Below are 15,719 nucleotides of genomic sequence, written 5' to 3'. Positions count from 1 at the left end.
AAGTAAGTGCAAAGGTACTGTCCTTGGAAACTAGGGACCACAGTGACTAAAATGTCCTTTCCTCCAGGGAGGCTCCTTGGATTTCTCCTAGAAGCCCATGTCTGTATCTCTTTCCTAGCCTTCAACTGGATGGGAAAGGAAGAAATTCTGAACTCTGCTGCTACACAAGTGGTTCCCAGGTGTGGGGACCCAGAAACAATTAGTCATTTGTTAAAGGACAAAAGGTGGTCTAAGATGTTTTCTTATACCATTTGCCATTTTGGTAAGGACACACTCAAAAGTGCATGTGTGTGATGCCTGGGGGTACTGACAAACCTCTTCTACCTTAAATAACTTTTCTTAAGAGAATTAAAAATTCTAAAATGAGAAAGACCTCCCCTGCCCCTTTTTCCCAGAGGAAGAAAACTGGGATCCAAAGGGACAAAAAGAGGGGCCCAGGGTCTCAGAACTGGCTCCTGGCAGAACAAGGGCTCTGCACTATCAATGAAGAGATCAAAGCCCTGGAATGTGGGGACTGCCCGTTTGCGCCCCATTGTCTCTTATCTTTCTGACCTGCCTGAGGTCTACAAAGCTCCCTAAGTGGAGGTACTTGTCCCCAGATAGCAATTGCTGAACTGAAAACCTTAAAAACTATAGATTCCTAGGCCTGGGGCGGGGCTGCATTCCTGGGAAGGTGAAGGGAGGGGGCCTCACAGTGCCGCCTGAGGCAGGCGCAGGCGCAGGCGCAGAGTTTTATGAAGCCAGGCTCTCAATTGTAAAAGCCGAGCGCCATCTGCCAGCCAGTTCTGAACAGCTTTGCTTTGTTAACTTTTTTCTGCTTCCCAGCCCTAAATAGTGGGTGTTCTCCTTTCTTTGTTTTAAAATAAATGTATATTTTATAAATTCTGGCTCAGGAATGGTCCCCCTACACAAAAGATCCTACTTCAAAAAAAAATCTGAAAATAGAAAGAACAATAAAGTAGGAAAATAAAAAGAGAGGGAGAGAGAATGGGAAGAGGGCAGACAGGCTAAGTTCCTTAGGGTTTTATTTCCTTCCCTGGATTCTGAGCTCTGTGAACCTCGGGTGCAAATGAGATGGGCTCCCTTCTCTACCTAAGGCAGCCATGCTGGCCTTTACTTCTCTTCCCTGGAAACCCCACTCCCCACTGGGAGCCTCCTTAACGTGATCTCACCAGAGTCTGGGGTGAAGGTGTTTGCTTCCTATTACCTTGAGTTTTGAGGTGAGCCTTGACTACAAGTTTTAGATTTGTCTGCTGAGTAAGTATGACTTTCTAGTCTGTCCCCTGCTTTCCCACCGTTGTTAATACTTTGTATACATCAAGGTGGACATGGAAAGTTTCTGGCCTTCCTCTTAAAACAACTCATCAAAGTTGGTCCCTCTTTGACCATGGCAGAACTTCAGGTCAACTTGAAGCCTTGTCGATACTTCAAGACTCCATTGTTAGCTTTTCTAACACTTGGCAAGTACATGGAATCCTAAAATCAAGTGCCAGAGAATCAACCAAGGTCCCAGGAACTGCCCCCCACCCCCCATGCCTAAGCCAGTGCTCTTCTCCATCACCCCAGGACCCTCTTCAAAAGTTGGAGCTCCTCTGCCCACCATTTCTCACCCCCTTCTCTCCCCCCCCAATTATCAGACTCTTTTCTCCATTGAGACAACATGGGGAATGTGACAACATGGAGTCTCGTTGGAAAATTTCCAAATACTCCCATAGAAAGAGGGATCCCTCTTAAGTGTTCGTCTTAAATCCTCACTTGCATGTCTGTTTGACAAAACAAAATGATTGTGTTTTCCTTCTAATGACTAAAAGGAAAGAAAATGAAGTCACATGACTGCTAAAGTATAAATAGGCCAGAGGTTTTGGCTACCCAACTTTAAAAAATTTCCCCCTAACATCTGGCATGGGATTTTGGGTTCTGCCCTGAGTCTTCTAAGCATTTCCTTGGAAAGATGTTGTACTTGGTCCCAGGCAAAATCTCAAAATCAACATTCTGAGGTTTTTCCCTGAGTCACTTCTAGGATTGGGCAGTGAGAAGTTTTTCCTGGTTAGGGGCACTTCAGTTAACAGAACCTGGAACACTCAGGCGTCAGCAGAAAGTTTCGATTTCAAATGATACTTTCCCACCTTACACGGCCAGCATCTAGCTGCTCCAACCACCAATCTGTTTTTACCAATGACCCTATCCTTTCCCAACTAGCTAACTTTGAGGTATGAAAATCTTAGGTTCTTTAAGAGGAGAAAAAAGGTGGGAGAAGTCTTTGTTTTTAAAACGTGTTAAGTTGGGAGTGCAATCCAGAGACAGCATGTCATGAAGCCCTGGATTCAATCACCAGCTGCCAAAGGGAGAGAGGCAAGGTGCACGTTGGTGAGTCGGGTCAAATAAAGTGACAACTGACCCTCATTGTATTGGGTAGACATGAGTATAGATGCTACTTGTAGATGGAGAGATATCAACAGTTTTATCAAAGACCAAGTACAATATGTTTGACCAGGAAATGTCTTTGGTCGGTTTCTTCTATTGGCATCATTGTTTTCTTTCTAGAAGATCTTTGTCTTCCTCAGCGTAGTTACTTTGCTCTTCCTACACTACCCTCAAAGGTGACAGGTCACCTTCCCATGGACACATGGCTGTCTTTGGAGTCCCTATCCTTATGGCTGGTATACACAGGCTAATTCAAGGTGCTTTTAATATTTGTAAGTAACAGAAGGTGCAGGCACTGCAATTGTTGTCTGGACATCCCTTCTACAATAAGAGAATTTACTAGTGTGCACCAGACAGAAGTAGACAGACTAATATGACGTCAATGAATGCAACCTAAAGAACCCTATGTGTGATGGTTAAGGGTTAAAAGTCTATGCATGCTCTGATACTGACTGCCCATTGGTTATCAGAGTCCTAGACCAATTCCTTGTTTATTTGCCTGAAATAATTCCCTCTTCTCTTCTATTCAGGGTCATCTAGGGGTCATCCTTGGGAGATTTGTGGAAATTGCTTCTATCCAACAATGCAGGCCACCAGAGTTAGTTTGCACATTGCTGACTGGTTAGTAGAGGGGAACTTTTCTTCAGAGAATGTTTGTAGGTGTACAAGTTATGCCATGTATATGTCTAGCTTTCCCAGGATTAGGGATGGATATCTAGGCAGCAGCTCTCAACCTTGGGTGACATTTGGTAGTGACTGGAGAGTTCTGGGTTTTCATACTTACGTGTAGGGAGGTGGTGGTAGTAGTGTGTGTGTGTGTGTGTGTGTGTGTGTGTGTGTGTGTGTGTGTGTTGATAATAGTGGAATATCTGTGTGTGGAGGTGGTAATGAGGTGTTCTGTTGATAGCAATGGAGTATGGTGTGTGGAATGTGTGTAGTAGTGGCTGTGGGTGGTGGTGGTGGTAGGGTGTGTGTGTTGGTAGTAGTGGGGCATCTGTGTGTGTGGAGGTGGTAGTAAGGTATTGTGCTGGTAACAGTGGAGGGGGGTGTGGAATGTGTGTAGTGGCTGGTGGTAGTGCGTGTGTCTGATATTAGATATCAGAGACGCTCAGAAACATCCTACAGTGCATAGAATGGGCCCTCTGTCATGGCAAAATGTTAATTGAGTTGCTCGGAGGACCCCTCAGTTAACAAATCCCCTTTAAATGTTCCTGAAATCTCAGTGCATAGCTTAAAAGAGTAAGTCACTGCTTAAAATACAAAAAATATGGGTCTGACTAAACTTTTGGGGCCCCTATGGGCCTCATCTTTGGGGTGGGGGCAGTAGGAAAGTAAGCAGGACGATCCCCACCTTGCGGGCTTCCCTGTCCTTTCTCACGTGCAGTACAGACCCACCACCTTCTTTTGCTTATACTCCCTCACCATCTAGTGGCCGCCTGAAATATCAACCCATATTTACTGTCTCTGGACTTTTCTAAAGGCAGCCACTGAAAAAGTCTTATTTGAGGGGATAGTGGGCAGGAGGCCCCTGCACGAGGAGGCCCCTGTGATTTTATTGATGAGCTATTTGAGAATACACTGGGCCCAGTCGAATCGTTCAAAGTACAAATGCAAGGAGTTAAGACGTACACTTCCCACACATGCTAAAAACAATAACAACAACAACAAACAACTTAAGGGACTAATTGCAAATCAGCTTTGCCTTTCCTAAGAAGGAGCCCTATGAGTTTTGGTCACATATGGGATAACCATATATAATTATAGATTATAATTATAGATATAATTATAGATCGAAGATAGTGCTGTTTTGAAAGGATGTGTTTGAATGATCCTATGTACCCCAGTGATGCCAGCTACTCTCTTGACCCTTTATCCTTTGAGGGGTAAGGAGAAGTCATTTCTGTTTTGTTTGATACCAATGAGACTGGTAAGCGACTTTTACTGCCTTAGGAGCTAGGGTTCAGACCTGAGAGATGAGTCTCAGGTGCCTAGGAGACCCCACATGTCCACCAGGTAAGCTGCAGGACACTTGCCCCCATTTACTTTGCCGCTCTGGGGTCCCAGACTCATCTCAGTGCCTAGCTCTGGGTTTTGTGTGTCATTGTGACCATTACTGTTGACATTTGTTTAAAGAAAATCCAGTTTTGGACTTACCTGTGTGTGGGTTACCTGTAAGAATGTCTTCATAGTTGTTTACACATTAGCGACCAGTTTGACGAGAGAACAAACTGCTCGCTTAGGGAACAGGAGAGAGGTAGTCAGATCTTTAGACAGAAGGGACAGGCCAGAGCCAGCAAGTCAGGAGAGAGGCTCCAGCTGACTGTTCTGATGCCATCTTCAGAAGTCACACTCCCTCAGCAGTGGCAGTGAGCAAGCTCGACCGTGACACTCCTGAGAAGGTAGGTACAAGAGCTTTTTCCTTTGCCTTATTGACTCATTAGATGAACTCTCAAGCACTTGATCCGTCCCCCACACAACACGTGTGTGACAGTGTCAGAAACGCTGACTGACATCGAAGTTTACATTATATAACAATTTATATTATTTTGATACCTCTCTCCTCGTCCCAAATTGAATTATTAAAATTTAGTAAGGTGCAATGTTTGGGTTTGGTGGGCAGGACTCTTCAAGTCAAAATACTCCTGAATTCTCCTGAGCTTTAACGGATCACTCTGCAATGCATTCTGGGATTTTACCTCTAAGTACAACAGAAGCACACTTCCTCAGTGTTCGTTGCTCTGTCACAAATCACTTGCCTGATGTTCCTCCTTGGTTACAGCTTCCAGTGTGGCACATGCAAAACACTTCCAATAATTCTAACTTGTCAGAGACCAAAGCATTCAAGCCTGCGATAGTTGACAATAATTGAAAAGTTAACATGGGAGGGGGGTGTCCTTACCTCTTTCTTAGGGAGTCTTGTCCTCTTCCTGTCCCACCAGCTGGTCTGCTTCAGCGGTGATCTGGTTATTGGGAGGGAAACTAAAGACACTTTTTTGCATGTAAAATAACCACATTCTGACCCCTGTGCTAAGTAACAGTACTGAATTAATTTATACACAGGTCACTAATGACAGGAGGGTAGGGAGGAAGGGTGAGCAGGAATGAGAGATGACACTTGTTCAGGATAGGGGAAAAAATGACCCTCTCGGGTCTTTTTCTTCCTCTTCTGCCACATTACCATATAATGCTAAATTTGGCAAGGTATTATGTGTCTATTGCATGAGTTGACTTGTGTTTGCAAATCCTGTACAAAGAGGGAACTATGAAATGTAGAAGCTGGAAGCATAGGGTGCCTAGGCTTGAGTTAATCTCTCATTGAGAATATACAAAAAATAAAAACCTCACTTGGAATAGAGAAAGAGGGAAAAGAAGTTGTAAACTCAACATTTAGGGGCTCTGGCACTGGAAACACACTGGACTCACAGCCAATAAGAAGCTTCCTTCAGGATCTGGCTCTTCTTTTGGGGAATTAAGAAAAAGTCCTCTTCTTTGGAAACTAACACTCACCCACCCCTCCCCAGCCAGCTTTGTAGACTACCCACTAGTATTCTTAAGCTGCGTAAAGACCTCAAAGAGTCTTCATCTGAAATTACAAAAGAAAGACCAGACCCATTTTCTTCTCATTCCCTCTAGAGAGCTTGACCCTAGGTCAGGGGTCCAGAGGTCAGCCTAGGGATGTGGCGGCAACAAAGGCCGCATTCCATGCAGTGCACTAAAGAGCTTGCCAAGGTGGGCGTCAGGACCAGATCCCGAGTGCTGCTGGGAGGCCCACAGACAATGGAGTTCACTGCTCACTGCTCTTAAGTCTCCTCCCTTTGGTCCTTCTGTGGAGTTTTATTTCAAAAAAGCAAAAACAAAATGAAAAAAAAAGCCACCCAAAAACAAAACAAAAACATACCAACTTTAATTTCATTAAATCCCTGAGAGGGGGAAAATGCATTTAACCTGTGTCATAGGTTAAAAAAAAAGTTCAGAAACAAATTTTCATTTGCTACTTGTGTGTCTCCTGAAAGGCACAGAGACATTTGAAAAGCTATAGTTTTGCTAGGAAGGGGGTGAGCACATTTTATTTTGAGGGGGAATTGATTTTAAAAAAACAAGGGGGTGTGCCTAGCACTGGGGCTTTCAATTTTAATCAACTAGTCTATCTTCTTTAAAAATTTTTTTGTTTAATACAACTTTCCTGAATTAACATAAAACAAAACAAATGCTTTTCAAAATCATGCATAGATTCTTGATAAATGGAAAAATGGGACTCAGCTATGAACTAAAAATAAGGATTACTTTTAAAAAAACCAGGAAGAGAAAGTTATTTGGGACCCTGTAATCCTTTCGCCAGAATTCTGTATACTGTAGCATTGCCCATTCAGAATGTATACATGAAAGCAAGGGCATCACATTGTTATTAATTAATAACAATATTATTAATATTGAATAGTGATTAATAAGAATATCATTATTAATTAATGATAATTGCTGTTGTTGTTACTAATGTTGATGTTATCAGCTTGAACCCTGCTAAAGAAAACTATTGGGAGATTTTTCTCATAAAAGATATATATATAAAGGAAAACTTACATTATTAACAAAAAAGAAAGGGGAAAAAAGCATTCTAGTTTTTTGGGGGGGGGCGGGTAAGATGAAGCAAATGTGGGTATTAACCCTCCATAGCAACGGCTCCCTTAAATGGACAGCATCCATTTCATGCTCACTTGGTAGGCAGTTAGTTAGTCAGTGATCTGCCAGTGCCTAGCTAGGATTCAGAAAGCTGCGGCCCTTAGATACCTGTCATTAACCAAGGGATCTGAAGATCACATGGAGTACTCACAATAGTCATGCCCTCAGTTTTGAGAAAACCATGTAGAAGCTTTTGATGGGCTTGGTGAGAGATAGCACCTCAGAACTAGAGGCCTGAGTCCTTCACATACTCACCTTGCAACCTTTGGTAGGAAAAAAAAGTCCCTAACATTTAATTCCTGTGGGTTGAATGGATATGCTTATGAAATGGGTTGCTGTAGTGTTTTTATTGCCCAGAACTGTTGCAAAGCATTAATATGACTAGACAGAATACTTTTAAAAAGCAAAATGTAATTAGAACATGTCTCCATCATCATCACTGGCCACTAATGATGTTGAGAGCATTGAGGTTTCCCCTACCCTTTTCAAGTCAGGAAGGGACATATAGGTAGGAGATGGTCCCAATTCTCTATGCTTCATACCATCTTTTCATGATAAATCGTATGAGCAAGTTGAAAATAAAATTACCCATTTAGGAAAAAAAATGTTTTTGAGAGAAATAGAAATTTCTTAAAGGGCCTCTGCAAAACATGTATGTTACTGGGAGGCAGAGAAAGGCAAAAAAAAAAAAAAAAAAAAAAAAGTAAAAATTTGGGGGGGGGCAATAAACTATGCCCTTCCCACGGCAAACAGTTCAGTGGAAGCATACTGAATTTAGAAAAAAAAGGCTGCATTAAAAAAAAAAGCATTTCACATGCTGAGATGCAGTGCAGTATTCTACCACTTGGCAGCCAAATAAATTATTATACAATTAATTGTGATTCACTATATAAATAAAGTATCACTACAGAGTGATTATATTATGTATAGTGTTTACCTACACAATTGTAATAAAGGCAGGAGATACTAAAAATTTCTCATCCAGTAGCCCCATTGCAACTCAAGGAATAATAACTAAATGAGGTTTTAAAAAGAAAGAAAAAAGGTCTAACCTACAAAATTATTTTAAACTAACAGAAACATGGAAACAGTTTGTGATTAGGTTACATTTTTAAAAAACTCAGCTCTCTAGACATTATAGAATTTTTATTAAATTACTTTTATTTTTCTATCTATCTATCTTTAAAAAATAATTCTAGCAATATGATGTTTGGGCAATAAAAACAAAACATGCACACAGAAAAGCACTTTTTTTTTCTTTTCTTTTTTTTTTAAGCAACAGATGAACCTACGTGTGACAGGTGAAGAGGCATGCTTTAGGATGGTCATTTGATCTGCAGTTTCAGGGGCTGCAAGGCACGGATGCCTTATTTAACACGGTGGAGCTAGAGAGTTAGTAAAAGGTCTTGTAAATGTGAATAAATCCTTCCCTTCTATTTCTCCCCTTCCCCAATCAGTAACAGGGACCAGGATACAATCCCTGTCTTGTCACTTTAGCAAAGTGACACCAGCCTTGAGGGAACGCAGCCTGCTTTGACACATAGAACTGCTGCAGTCTCCCGAAGCAGGGAGCGATGGCCATCTTAGTTCAGACTCAGACGAGGCCTAGGCCAACGCTGAGCAGCCTGGCCAGCTCTGGATGATGTTGCATCCAAAAAGTATATAATGGCTGACACCCACAAAGCGCAGGCAGGGCAGTACCGAGGTACCCCAACAAATGTGCTTCTGTTTGGTTTAATTATCCCCTCTAGAAAAAAAAAAAATCTAGGGGAAGCAAAGGAAGCTTCTACTATTTTGAAAAAACCTAGCCCCAGACATGGGGTTTGGTGCAGAGAACTGCATTAATGGATAGTATAAGCCTCCATCCCTTCTCCCTGCATGGGGTGGGGGCTAGACAGAAGACCCACACCCTGGTGCTGGAGGGCACTTTAATGAACATTTCCTAGAGGAAAGCTTTGTTTCTCAAACGAGGCAACGGAGGCCCCAGGATGTTAAGGCATACTGTATTCAGAAGTGCACAGCCCTCTATCTGCAGACATTTGTGCCCCGGTCCCCCAAATCACAGGTCAGCTTCCTAAAGTATGGAAATGAGCCTTCAATGAGACCAGAACTTTGTCATGTAAGGTACTATACTTTTCATGTAACAGGGACATTTGAAATTGAAACCTACTTCCCCTTTTGTGTGTTGGACTGAATGATACCAGTATTTCCCCGGGTAGGCATAAACAAAATGACCATCCCATCTAAAATCATGATTCGTGGGAGGCATATCACAACATCACAGTCACATCATCAATGTCTTTAATAAACACGGTCACAGATTATCAAATATTTAATAGACAAATGTAGCACAGCCTCAGAAACTGTGATCCTGAGATCCCTTGACAGGTCTTAGAGAATAAAATAAAATAATCATAGAGATTCACTCGTGAAGATTTTATTTAAGCCACAGATCCAGACCATTGTTAATTGCTGTTCTGATTAATCTGGCAAGAAGAATGAATGCCTCAGGTTGGAGATGAGAAGTCTGGAGGGAGGAGGGACTCTGGCTGTGGAATGAGGGGAGGGGTCTTGGCGAGAGGAGGGGACATGGAGAGCTGGGTAGCGAGTTGAACAGATGAGTGGGGGGAGATGAGGGCTTCCAAAGGCACCCATCTGGCTGGCATAACGTTTGTTTAATCTTCATCCTAAAATCTTTATTTTTTTTTTTACCCCAAACTGATTTAGAGAAGATCTTACCTTCCATCCTCTTTCCCTCAGCTAAAGCTGCTTGAAAAAGATTCACATGCGAACATTTACACAGTTCACAAGTAATATTTCCAGGTTCCCATGCATTGTCCACACATTTAGTATGCACTCAAATTATTTATTTTGTTTATTTTAATTGCAATTAAAATACAAAGGCAAGATTGCACTCCCAACACAACTCCCAACCTTTTAAAACCAGGCCCCTCCTACCATAGGCTATAAAAATGTAAGTGATTGGCTTACCTCGGGCTCTTCGCTAAGAAGAAAATTATTTCATATATTTTTTAAACCCAGCCACGCCCACCCCCTTGAAATCAACCCTGTGTGTTTACAATGTGGCCTTGCCAACAGGGCTAAAGTGTCCCCCTCCCTCCTCCTCCCCCCTGTACCTCCCCCCAGGTGGGCCCAGTGTGTGTGTGTGTGTGTGTGTGTACAGAATACAAAATACAGATATTATGAATAACCCCAAAGCCCCAGATACCTGAGTGTCTGGTTTTTCAACCGTTAAGGCGGGAGGGTTTGACGTACGTATTGAGAAGTGAGGAAATGCTTAGCGCAAAGGGAAAAAGAGAGAGAAACATACAGGGGAAAAAGGTTATGGAGGCCCGCGGCTGCGGCCCCACTCCCCCGGGCCAGCGGCCCAGCAGATTACCCAGGATGCCCCACCACCTTTCCCTGCGCGTTTTTCCCTCTGCTAGATGCAGAGAGTCTACGCACAGGTATCACTGAGTGTGCCAACACGGAAAGTTTTGCTCGCGCCATGGCGCAAATCACAAGACAGCCCATTTCAGAGTACAAATACACAATCGGCGGGTACATTGAAGGTGCCAGGGATGGAAACTGGGACACACTGAGCATGTCATGCACAGGCGGACACAGAAAATGGACACCAACACACACTAACAACAAGCTGTCTGAGTCGAAGCAGCCGTGCCAGGCGAGGCGGGGGCGCGCACCCCGATGGCCCTAGCCCACCGCGGTCACGAACAATCGAGCCGGGGGAGCCCCGAAGGGCCCTCCCCAGCAGTTCCTGGCTCACCTCACGCCCCCGCCTGTCCAGCCTACGACCGCTGGCGCTGGCGCTGGCCTCCGGCCGGTAACGACCCTCAGTGTGGCTCGGCACCACTTTTCTCCCTGGAGGGCATATACTTCGGCCACCCGAACCCTCCAAAAATCCCCTCTTCCCCCCCCCCCGGGCAGAGTTGGGGTCCCTCCCTGGAACTTCTAACAGGGTTTCCGGACCCCTCCTCCCATGGTCAAGGCCCAAGCCCCACCGGAAGGCCCTGCCACCCCCTCCCCGGGTGCCCGGGGCGGCCCTACTGCCCAGTGGCAGAAGCTGCCGCATTACCTAGAAGCAGCAGGCGGTGCGTACACATGTAGTCCATCTTCTCCTCCTCCAGTTGCTTGTCGATGGCCTTGCTGCGTTTCTTGTCTGCGCGCATCCGCTCTCGCATCTCAATGGCTTCTTTGCGCATCTGTTTGCGCCTCTCCTCGAAAGGATCCTTGACCTTCCCGGGGCTGAGGGAACGGGATCTCTCGGATAGACCGAAGCAGCTTCCGAAGGTTCGGATGAAGAAGTTGCGGACTGGGTTGCACCCGACCGAGTGGCGCCGGAGCTGGCCGGGGCGGCGGTTTCGCCGCAGAAGCCACTGGAAGCAGCCGTTGGCCCCTTCTTCCGACTCATCACTAGAGGAGTCGATCTCACAGATGACGGACGATGCCTCCTCGTACCTGAAGCCGCTTCGGCCACGCTCATACTTGTCGGGCCAGGCAGCCGCCCTCGGACCAGGCCGCGGAGTAGGCGGGTCAGCCACCTGGATCTCGGGGCTGGGGGGTCTAAGATGGGCTCTGCTTGGGGCAGGAGGGAATCCCCGGATAGACATGGCCCGGGCTTCAGCGATTGAGTGGCCGGCAGCGACTGCCCGGGCAGCGGAGGCTGCCCGGGCGGCGGCAGCTGCGCGGGCAGGGAGGCATGCCCGGGCCGCGGGAGTAGCCGAGAGTGACCTGGCTCCCCAGACCAGAGGACCTGCATAGGCTGCCCTAGCGGCAGCTGCCCTAGCGGAGGCTGACATCGCTGGGGCGCCAGGGACTGCCCCCGCAGCTGGGTGAGCTCTAGCAGTGGGGATTGGCCGGGGAGCGGGCTCCGGAGGGGTAACGGGGGCTGCCCGGGCGGCAGGCTCCGCCGAGGTGGCAGAGACTGCCGCGACCGCGGGCTCCACCTGGGTGTCGGGGGCTGCCCCAGAGGCAGACTCGGCCTTGGCGGCAGGGACTGCCTCGGAGACTGGCTCGCCTGCTGGCTCCACGGCTGGCTCCACGGCTGGCTCCACGGCTGGCTCCACGGCTGGCTCCGCGGCTGGCTCTCCGCCGCCTTCAGACTCGGCAGGGGTGGTTGGGGCGACCGGGGCTGCCCCTCCGTCAGGATCTGCGCGGACTGCAGGGGCTTCTCCGAGTTCTTCAGGATCGGCTTGGAGATCCGCGGGTGTTGCTGTGGCCGGAGGAGATCCGCCGGTGGCTGCGTCAGGTTCGGTGACGACGGCTCGGGCATCAGGTACTGGGCTGGGATCCATGGCTTCTGGCTGGGTGAAGGATCCGTCTCTTCTCTCCGGAGAAGGGACTTTTCCTTCCACCGCAGCTGCGGTGGTAGGGCTTCCTTCCATCTCGGCTGCTTCTCGCTCAACTGGGGGTCTCTCTGCGCGCTTGCTCTTATCTGGGGCTCCGGAGACTTCGATGGGCGGGCCATCACTTGCGATTGGGGGGCCGTCCATATTGACAGTGGTGTCGTCGTCGACCCCAGCGGAGGCTCTGCCAATCTCAAGCAGGGGTCTGGAGATCTCCATCGGGGGGGTGTCGCATGCGAAGTTGGGAGGAGATCTGATAGCCTCGCTGAACGGTCTGTCAATGGCGCTGTGGACCCAGAGGGGAGGCGCGTTCTCGCCGGGAGCGAGGCTGAGCGCACTCGGGACCGCGACTGACGGGAACTCGCCGCCAATGCCGATTTGTCGCATGACTCGGGGGAGCCCTGGGGGTGGGCTATCGCCCCCAAATTCATCTCGATCGAGCCCAAATGGCACGGACTCTTCAGGTGGAGGGCCGTAGTCATCTCGGAAGCCAGCATTTGCAAATCTGAAGTTCCCGGGCTCCGCGGGAAGCGCTCTGAGGACCTCTGCTTCCGGACCTCCTGGAGGAAGGATCGGGACTTGCAAGGGCGACTGGCTACCAACTTCCTGGGCAGGTTCGTTGAACTCAAATGGCATAGATTCTTCTGGTGGGGGGCTGTAGGTTCCCAGGCCTGGGTTCGCACCACTGGGGGTCCCGGGCTCCAAAAGCGCTGGGTTGAAGGTTTTGAGGCCTGCTTGGGTCCCAGATGTTCCAGACTGCTCCAGAACGGGCCAGAAACCTCCGAGGTCGGGCTGTGTGGTCTCAAATGGCATGGCTTCCTCCGGAGGTGGGCTGTAGTCTCCACCCACTCGGACTTCCTCGAAGGCCTGGCGGAGGCCCTGGACATCAGATCTGGAGACTTCAGGGGGTCCACAGACCTCAACCGCAGTCTCGTCGGGGATGGGCTCATTGTCAGTCGGTTCGGTCTCCATTTCTTCGGCTGGGCCAGGCCCAGGACCGGGGGCAGCTGCCCCTGGGGCCTCCAAAGGTTCTTGCTCGGGCTGCTCCCCGACTTCAGCGGGGATATTTGGTTGTCCTGGCATATTGTTGCCGTGGAGGCAGTTGCGCATGCCCATAACACGGTGGCGGTTTTTCAAAATAAATTTGGGGCCCCGTAAGACGGAGCACCCAGCCAAACTAGGGTGAAAAAAAATTTTTTTTTAAAATATGCAAGTATAGGCTGGAAAGTTCTGCAGCCTCAGTTTCCAACCGTTGTAAGGACGAATGCTCAGCGGCTAAAGCGCAAAACCATGGCTGAAGTAACTCATTTCTTGCTGATAAGAGTCTGAAGCCTTCCTAGTCACCCTTACGCATTCAGGCTGTGGTCGGCCAGTCACGCGAAGAACTTTTCTCTTTCTTCTTCGTACTTTTTTATAGTTTAGCCCCGCCTTCTTGGCAATTAGGAGCGTGCCGATTCGTCTCGAAAATCGTAAGCAAAACTGTTTCTCTGCCGCCAGAGGACGCCGGTCTCAGTGCTGAGCCGGCTCCGGGAGCGGGCTCCCCGTGCCGGCCATTCCCGACTTTGGGTAAGGGGGCTGATGAGCGCAGGCCTCGTAGGGACGCTCAGCTCCTTCCTCCTTCCTCTCCTCTCCCGGACTGATTCTGAGTCTCTCTTGCTCGCTTTTCTCTTGGCCAGAGCGAGCGCGCGCGCCCGTGCGCGTTGCTGGGACACGTGACGTAAGACGTGGGCATTGGTCTGTCAGAGTACAGGAGCAGAAACCCTCCCGCCCCATCTGATTCTTCGCGAGGGGAGGAGGGACTGCAGGAGGGCTCCATCACCCCAGATTACCCCAGTATGCGGCAAACTCCTTATTTGAAGACCCCAGACTCGGGCAATTACCCATATTCAGTTCCAAGTCAGGAAAAGGAGCCTTTAAGATACATGTGAAGGGGTAGAGGCGCGTGCATACAAATGCGACAGGTGGTCGTGAGCCCACCGGAAGGGCGGCGAGGTGGCGAAGGATGAGAGGCTCCCAAATGCGAACAAAAAAAATGTTTTTAAATGCTCCGGGGCAGTTTTATTCATTTATTTATTTATTTATTTATTTTGTTTGCTGTTTGTGGAGGATAGCTCTGGTAAATCCCTTCAACGTCCCCCTTCCCCATTACACTTCGGGACGGGGGTTCTCAGTAGTGATTTAATAAGACGCAGTCAAGGCTCGTTTTGTTTATGTGGATGGTGACGCAGTAGAAATAAGGGTCTCGGCGGTGCACTGCGGAAAAAATCAAGCGAAGACCCCTACGCGGTACTGTGGATGCCGCTGCAGCGGCCGCGCAGATAGGGGAGGGGGTGTAGGGCTTACCGGAAGACCCCCTACCTAGAGCAGGCCTCGGACTTCTGCCTTCTGGGGAAGGGTAAAAGGCGATTTGGGATGTGGTTCATGGCTGATTTAGAGTGGTCTTAAAGACTAGACAATCCGATTCGCACTGACCCACCAGCCAACCGTGCCGCGGCAGTAACAGCCACCGAGACTCGCGGCTTCCGGCCGCCGGAACCTGCTGCCGATTCAGTGTTCAGTTCATCTAGCCCCTCTCCAACTCCTTGTCAGCCCCCCTGCCAGTCTCTCCCCTTCTGGTGTGAGCACCGTACAGCAGATGATGCCCTTTGAATTGCAACAGTCCACCCAAGCGGCATTAAGCACAGGCTGCACGCCCCTTGCGGTGCCGTGGTGGGCTCAGAGCCGCAAGAGGTAAACAGCCGCATTGCCCGGTGGACTCAGTGAATTAAACATAAAATGCCATAGGGATGGGGTCTACAAAAGAATTCAAGGCAGAGGCAGGTTCATTTTGCTGTTGTTGTTTTGGAATTTTTTTTTTTTTTTCCGGCTTAGATCTGAGCCCGTAAACGCGGCACGCGCACCGCGGTCATGGCGCCAGGCATAGTCTTTTGTTGCAGTGCATCTAGGCAGTGGGCAGGTGTTTGTCTGGCCTGCAGGACCCTGGGGGAAGAGACAGCGTGTGGAGTGGTACACGGGGTGGATTACTGCAATCACGCACCATGTAGATGGCTGTATTGCAAGACACACGCGGGTGCACCGCGGCAAGCTCTAATTCTCCGAAGTCTAACATGTCCCTCTTCTCACTGCAGGCTCAGCACACTACAGACTCCTGCCTACATCATCCACGTGGTCGCCCCGAGTATAGGAAAGCAGACAAAGTGGACCCCTAGAAATTCCTGCAACCTCCCGAAGGCGTGTTATCTCAGCTCCACG

At 48.3% G+C, this 15,719-nt stretch overlaps 1 protein-coding gene across 1 annotated transcript; it reads right to left on the bottom strand.

The window, feature by feature from the left end:
- Window positions 1-8,315: 8,315 nt before the first annotated feature.
- On the bottom strand, window positions 8,316-15,569 carry LOC114682028 (guanine nucleotide-binding protein G(s) subunit alpha isoforms XLas-like). The gene is made up of 2 exons (XM_028855791.2): window positions 11,198-15,569; window positions 8,316-10,983 (listed from the first exon to the last, which is right to left on the bottom strand). The coding sequence occupies exons 1-2, from the start codon at window positions 13,581-13,583 to the stop codon at window positions 10,709-10,711; spliced, it is 2,661 nt and encodes an 886-aa protein (XP_028711624.1). The 5' UTR covers window positions 13,584-15,569; the 3' UTR covers window positions 8,316-10,708.
- Between the last annotated feature and the right edge of the window lie 150 nt (window positions 15,570-15,719).

The sequence above is a fragment of the Peromyscus leucopus genome, chromosome 4 (genome assembly GCF_004664715.2).
Source record: "Peromyscus leucopus breed LL Stock chromosome 4, UCI_PerLeu_2.1, whole genome shotgun sequence".
In the NCBI taxonomy this organism is placed as follows: domain Eukaryota; kingdom Metazoa; phylum Chordata; class Mammalia; order Rodentia; family Cricetidae; genus Peromyscus; species Peromyscus leucopus.
The sequence above is the reverse complement of the archived record's forward strand: the minus strand, read 5'-3'. Positions and strand labels throughout refer to the sequence as shown.

Bases quoted from the DNA above. Each gene is read 5' to 3' on its own strand.
- LOC114682028 (XM_028855791.2), bottom strand. From the start codon at position 13,583: ATGGGCATGCGCAACTGCCTCCACGGCAACAATATGCCAGGACAACCA. The intron at 10,984-11,197 runs GTAATGCGGCAG...TATGCCCTCCAG, and splicing joins GCACCGCCTGCTGCTTCTAG to GGAGAAAAGTGGTGCCGAGC.